The following is a 7,499-nucleotide window of genomic DNA, read 5'->3' on the forward strand; positions in this document are numbered from 1 at the left end:
TGCCATGTAATTATGGACTTTTCTATTTCCTCTGAGTTCAGTATTTTTGTGATTTTAATTTTTAATAGATTACCCCATCACTGAAATTAATAATACAACAGGTAGCAGCTAGCCAAATTCTAAACCAAATGATTCATGAACCAAATTGCTTATGGAAATTTTTAAAGTTTGATTTTTTTGTAACGCCCATCAAGTCAAGTTATTAAAGCAGGCAGCTAATTGAAACCTTGAAATTCAGATATTCAAATGTACATGCAAATTCATTTGCTGTAAATATATTGAATATGGGTTGGACTTTTATTATGTTGTATTACATAAATGAAATCGCTGAACTGTATAGCAAACTAAATATTCAGAATTTTGAAGACAATAATATACATATTTATTTTTTCCCATAAAGTATGTCTATTCGTTTAGTTTCATTAACCGCAAACGGTATGGGAGATAATTCAAAACGAAATGCATTATTTCAATGGTGTCAGAAAAAACATTTTTATTTTATATGTTTGCAGGAAACTCTTTGTACAAAATTTGTAGAAAATGAATGGAAAAAAGAAGAGGGTTGAGTTATTGGTGTAACGGGACTTCCGTTTCCAAAGGGGTAGCAATTTTAGTGAAACCAAATTTAGATATAAACATTACTGAAAAATATAAAGATGCAGAGGGAAGGACATTATTAATAGTTGAATTCAAATTAGACTCAAACAAAACTGTTAGAATTTTTAGTTAAAAATAGATAAAGAAACTGATTTTGTAAATTACGTTATGGGAGATTTTAATTGTTGTCTAGATAGGCAATTGGATAGAAAACATATGCCCAAGCGTGAAATGCGGGAAATTATGAGCTAAAAAATGTCATTGAAAAAAATGAACTGACGGACATTTGGCGTCTCAGATATCCAAACAAAAAACAATACACATTTTCAAGGGGGGCAATCATACCCGAGAATAGATTATATATTCACTAGTGAGAATATCGATTGTAGATTAAACAATGCAAAAATTGTTTATTTCCCCTTCTGTGATCACGACGGCGTAACAATTACTATGAACATCGTCGAACCAGAAAGAGGCCCTGGTTATTGGAAAATGAACAATGGTATAATTAAAACCGACCTATTCCAAAAAACTTTTGAAACATTCTAGAAATCTTGGAAACTTAACATAAATAAGTTTAAAGATGAAAAGCAGTTCTGGGACTTAACAAAAACTGAAATAAAGGACATAACAATAAATATTTCAAAGAAACTTAGGTTAAATGAAAATGAAGTTAAAAATTGGGAAGATAAATTAGAAAATCGGTTAGAAAATGATGGAACACAACAAAATCTAAATGAGGTTGAAAAACTAAAAAATTATATATATAAATATTACGAACAAAAAGCAGAAGCAGCACGCATAAGATCAAAAATAAATTGGTATAAAAAAAGGTGAAAAATCAACAAATTATTGTTTTTAGATTAGAACAAAAACGAGGAAAAGAAAAACTATGGTAAAAAATAAAAGCCGAAAATGGCACATACAAAAATAATACCAATGGAATCTTAGGTGAACAATTAAAATATTATTTACAGAGGAATCAATCGAGGAAACATTCAAGGTTTTAGAAATGTATGAGAATGCATCGGGAGCTAAGATAAATTATGAAAAGACTGTAGGGGTATATTTTGGTCGTTCGAAAAATAAAACGCCAAAATATAAAAAAAATTAGGTGGTCAAGTGAACCAATTAAAGCATCGGGAGTCATGCATGGATACAGTGTTGATATAGAAGCTATTTGGTTAGAAAAAAATAAAGAATATTTAGGTGTGTCTATAGGTTTGGATATCTCGTGACCTAACATTGAAGGACAGGGTCTTAATATTAAAATCATTGATTATATCTAAAATAGGGTTCGAAATCGAAATGCGAGGTATACCTGAAAAATATATAAAAAAAAGAAATAAACAATGTCATGTGGAATTTTAGATGGGAGGGAAAAGTAAATTTAATTAAAAGGGACGTATGTTGCTTACCGGTAGAGGAAGGGGGATTGGTATGATCAATATAGACTCGTTCAAAAAAATCACATATTCACTATAATATTACCAGTTTCCAACAACTTGTATGCAAAATGTATATTTGAGTTGTCTAATCAGCGAATATACGTAAAAAGTCAACTGACCAGGATCGTTTGGAGGAGACTTCAGATATCAGATATTCACTATAATATTACCAGTTTCCAAAAACGTGTATGCAAAATGTATATTTGAGTTGTCTAATCAGCGAATATACGTAAAAAGTCAACTGACCAGGATCGTTTGGAGGAAATTTTTATTTTTATCATTTTTCGTATTTAAACATGATATTTATATCTAATTATCATTAACTACGTATACATGTTTGGAATGTATCATAATGTGTGTAGCTCGTTTTTTAAATTATTATTTGATTATAAATGATCATTTAATATGAAAAGGATTGCATGAAAAACATTTATGTCTGGCATATTTTCTTAAGATGGGGGGAAAATGACCTTTTTTTTCTAAATATACCCTGTGAGCTTTTTGTCAAGAATGCCTCAGATCATTTTTTCTTAATGATTATTCCTATATGCCACACCATTTGGAAAAAACATATTGGAGCCTTAAAAATTGATTATTTTGTTTAATTTTGAAATTATTGATTTTTTAAAAAAACGTCCAAATTTAAAATTCTAAATTTTTACTTTAGATGAAAGAATTTTCGAAACTTTCAATTAGGTTTTAAAACACGAATACATAATAGTTTGAATGCAAAAGAAAAACTGGACATACTTGATTCTGTTAGAATAAAAGTGGTAAAAGCAGGGAAAAAACATTTATGGAGCTTTTTTTTACGTTTTTCAAGCAAATTCAAAGTAACTAGTTACCATGGCATGTTAAAAACAGCTGAAAAATAGAGTTCTCTTGTTTTTTTGTACAATGATGTTTTCAAATTCTCTCATCATTAATTTAGTCTTTAACAGGGAAAGAACTGAAAGCAAAATTTCGAATAAGGATGATTAAAAAAATCATTATTATTTTTTAAATGTTCAAGCATTTTAAACATTCTGCATATACATATAAGACCAAAACGTTTCTTGAATTTGCGGTAACAATTCAGCTTTTTTGTTTTGTTTTTTTCGTCAATTTGTTTTTATTTAAGGATAATATTACACATACCATGTGAGGAATTGTAAAATATTTACTCTACATGCTTAACATCCTTTGTAAAATGCACAACATGATTTTTGTTATTTAAGACCAGTTGTTGCTTTTAGAAATAATGATTTTATCATCGTAAACATATGTTGCTGTGAACAAATACCTTCTCTCAAGAAATTTGTATTGAAAATATCTACACCCGATTCCTTTGGTTGACATAGTTGGTAGAAGAAATGATTTTATTATCGTTACTATGCATATGTTGTTATATTTTCTCTGTGGAAAGTAGTGTTATATTTCTATTGTTGTGGGTTCATACGGAGTACAAAACCCACGCTATTTGCCTTTTGATATCAAGGACGTTCACACATCCATCATCATCATGCAATTTCTTTATTATTTTATTATCGTTACTATGAATATGTTGTTATATTTTCTCTGTGGAAAGTAGTGTTATATTTCTATTGTTGTGGGTTCATACGGAGTACAAAACCCACGTTATTTGCCTTTCGATGTCAAGGACGTTCACACATCCATCATCATGCAATTTCTTTGTTAATAGCGTATGGACCAATCAAAAACCCCAGCACAATAAATCTCCCATAATGCAAAATATTATTTTGGTGATTCATTGATCCGACTCAATTAGATATAAAAGATAACACCAGCATCGTATTAGGCATTCTCTGAATTATCTTTCAGATAGCTAACATGGAAAAAACTGCTCTGCTTGTTTTGTTAGTTGCAATAACAATGATTAACCAGAATAAAGGTAAGTGTTTCTTTTCAAGAACTTTTGAATAATGATAAAATAATTTTACAAAATTAGTGTAAATCGATGTAGTCAGAGATTGTCATATACCTCAATGCTAAAAATTAGACTAGACTTCCATGTTCCATTTATCAACGGTTGTTAATAAGTGAGTCAGTTTTTAAGGAATATGATTTTGGGATCTTGTTCTTTAATTGTTACGTTGCTGTGAAGTGGTTTCGTTGATTGCTCCAAATTTGCTTAAATTGAGGATGGAAATGGGGAATGTGTCAAAGAGACAACAACCCGACTGTAGAAAAGACAACAGCAGAAGGCCACCAATAGGGTCTTCAATGCAGCGGGAAATTCTTGCATCCGGAGACGTCCTTTAGCTAGCCCCTAAACATATATATATATATATATATATAAGTACGTCTGAGTCAGTGACAACCCTACAACAGATGTATCCATCGGATCGCCATCAATGATGGTGATACATGGCTGTGTACATAAGAGCCCAGGTGGTCGTGTGGTCTAGCGGGACGGCTGCAGTGCAGGCGATTTGGTGTCACGATATCACAGTAGCATGGGTTCGAATCCCGGCGAGGGAAGAACCAAAAATTTGCGAAAGCAAATTTACAGATCTAACATTGTTGGGTTGATGTTTAGACGAGTTATATATATATATATATACTTGTTCAGTGATAATGGACGTCATACTAAACTCCACATTATAGTTGCTAGTCGTTTCACGTATGGTCAGAAAGAGAATTCAAATATAAATTTAGCCGAAACCAAAAATTATATTGACAGGAAAGTGTTGTTTCGTATAGTTTTTTTAATACCAATAAATGAATTGAGACTTTCATTTATTTCAACCTATCTTTACAAAACACTGTCACATTATGGTATTGAAATATTCTTCAACACAAATGTTTAGCCCATAGTACACCTATAATTTATTCTATACTGTCGTGTTGTTCAATCACTATTTTTCTGTGAAGTGATTCTGTGGAGTGTTGCCTTTGTTCTTTTTTACTTTTTTCTTTCTTTTTACTTATGGTAAATATCTTGACTATCTAACTAAAGCAGTAATACATTCAACAGGAATATAATATTTTACTTAATATATATTAAAGATTTGTGAAGAAATACAGGGTTTGACTTATTTAAATCTATAAAAAATTGTTATAAAATTACAGGAGAATCAAACTTTGCATGTACCGGACGAGGTGGACATTGTTCAGATTCCCATACATGTCCATCATTAGGAGGTAATGTGGAAAAACTATTTGTGAGGTGCAGGTGTGGGAAGGCATGCTGCAAATGTACTGGTAAGTAACAAATTTACTATAGTATAGTTATAATTATTGTATCATTGATTACCGACCGACATAACCAATGCTAAGGCCTATATGCTAGACATGAATACAAATGTCAGAAATGAACGATACAACACGCAAAACTGAATAACTTTAAAGATATTCTGTGTCTTCAATATTTCAAAATATTAGTTTAAATAAATAGAATCAAAGAAAAGAATTTTAATGATATAAACTAAAAAAAACATTAGTTCACCAATGTTGTTAGTCGATTAAGAAGATATAATTAAATCTAGACAACAACTAAAAACAAAGAGAAACATATAATGTTAAGATTAATACGACCGAGTGAGTCAACAGGGTGAACGTATTCTGCAATACAAGGTAAGACACATTTTGTTACAAGAATTTATAGTTCTGATTAGCTATACCTTAACAGTTGATACAAACCCTAGGCCTGGTACTGGGGTCATTCGTATTATGAAAAGGAGAATGATTCTAGGCAAAACAAAAGAAAACCGTCCAGTATAAACAAACTGACATATGCAATACTCTATTGGTGCTGCATATTAGGAAGTAGTTATCCATGATGTAGTTGATCCAACTGATCAATTAAGTACAAATTTGCATATCAGTTTAGAATGGTAAGGTTTTTGATCATTTTGTTCCCAGATCAACTCTACAAAAATGGTGTTTTTGTTATATTTTGTTTACCTTTTTTGTCATTTTGGTATACTTGTACCTTTGAAATATAAATTTAGATTAAGCAATACTTTTAATAAATCCCAAAGAAGTCTCCGATGTGAGAAATCTTTTAAATCCCTCATCCTTTTATTTTCCTAGACACATGTCCTGTTGGTTCTACATGTATGAGCGAAGGTGAAACCTGTGATGGATTAAAAGATAAAAACGGTTGTTGTGGCAACAAGTTTTGTTGTTCACCTATTCCGGTAACGACACCACGTAAGTTATAAAATTGAGAATTAAAAATGGGGAATGGGGAGACAACAATCCGACTATAGAACATACACAGTAACAGAAGGTCACCAATGGGTCTTCAACATGAGTCACAGTGGAAGTGAACCTCGGTATATATGTTTTCTTAGTCAAACAAATTACTTTAGTAAACTGCAAATTCACTTTTTTACGATATCATTTTCTGCATATCTTAACAAACTATATATAAAAGATTCTTTTTATTAAAGCACATTACAATTTTATTTAAACGTGGAAAGGCCTTCAATCTGTCGTCTGAACATTATGTTTTGAAGTAGTCCTTATTCATAATATCATTATCCTTATTAGTTTAATTGATATAATGATTAGTATTAGTAATAGTAGTTTTAGTATTGCATTGATAAAGACACAAGTATTATAATTCCTTCCTTCACTTTTAAAGACATTTTGGTCCGTACTGTTCTTCAACTTCGTACATTATTTGGCCCTTTTAACTTTTTGGATTCGTGCGTCACTGATAAGTCTTTTGTAGACGCAACACGCGTCTGGCGTATATACAAAATTTAGTCCTGGTATCTATGATGAGTTTATTTGGAAAATATATTTCATCATTCAATTTGTACTTATTTGTTTTTAGATGAAGTAGATTGCGTGTGTAAAGACACGTGTAATAGAGACGGGGCTGACGAGGAGTATGTTGATATAAATGAAGGGTGTTCCGGAACTAATACATGCTGTAAACCCTGTTCTAGTATGTTCTCAAATAATTAGCACACAATAACCCTCAACAAATATATAATGCTACTAAAATAAACTACTATAATAGTAAAACTTCGTTTTTGGTTTATTACACATATTTTTATATAATTTAATTTTGGATGTAACGCGTCTTCTGATTGGCTGACGGTATTTTGTTATGAGCCCATAGACATAATTTAGTCATGTGACCGTGACGTCATCAACGTTTTTTCATGGTTTTTTACGATTTAAAATGGAATTTAGAATTAAATTATAAGAAATGACTGTAATATTTTTTCTGTCTATTCGAAATAACATAAAAAAAAAAAGTGGTGCACACTGTTAAATAACCCGCTACGCGCGTTATTCAGTGTGCACCAAATTTTTTATGTTATTTCGTCATAGACAGAAAAAATATTACAGTCATTCCTTAAATAACAAAATAAAATTATTCATGATAATTAAACTGCGGTGAAATGTTTCTCAAGTGATTTCTATCAAAGGGATATCAGCTGAGTGTTATTCATTTGAAAGCAAATTTTTTACGTGAATTTCACATGGATCTCA

General features: G+C 30.9%; 1 protein-coding gene across 1 annotated transcript; it reads left to right on the forward strand.

Moving 5' to 3' along the window:
- Positions 1 to 3,843: 3,843 nt before the first annotated feature.
- Positions 3,844 to 6,965, forward strand: LOC139518719 (uncharacterized). Its single transcript, XM_071310250.1, has 4 exons — positions 3,844 to 3,936; positions 5,118 to 5,249; positions 6,081 to 6,200; positions 6,832 to 6,965. Exons 1-4 carry the CDS (start codon positions 3,876 to 3,878, stop codon positions 6,963 to 6,965), a joined length of 447 nt encoding a protein of 148 aa, XP_071166351.1. The 5' UTR covers positions 3,844 to 3,875.
- Positions 6,966 to 7,499: the final 534 nt, after the last annotated feature.

Source organism: Mytilus edulis, chromosome 1, assembly GCF_963676685.1.
Source record: "Mytilus edulis chromosome 1, xbMytEdul2.2, whole genome shotgun sequence".
NCBI classification, from domain to species: Eukaryota; Metazoa; Mollusca; class Bivalvia; order Mytilida; family Mytilidae; genus Mytilus; species Mytilus edulis.

Coding starts and splice junctions, on each gene's coding strand:
- LOC139518719 (XM_071310250.1), top strand. CDS start 3,876: ATGGAAAAAACTGCTCTGCTTGTTTTGTTAGTTGCAATAACAATGATT. Junction 3,937..5,117: donor AATGATTAACCAGAATAAAG/GTAAGTGTTTCT, acceptor ATAAAATTACAG/GAGAATCAAACTTTGCATGT. Junction 6,201..6,831: donor TATTCCGGTAACGACACCAC/GTAAGTTATAAA, acceptor ATTTGTTTTTAG/ATGAAGTAGATTGCGTGTGT.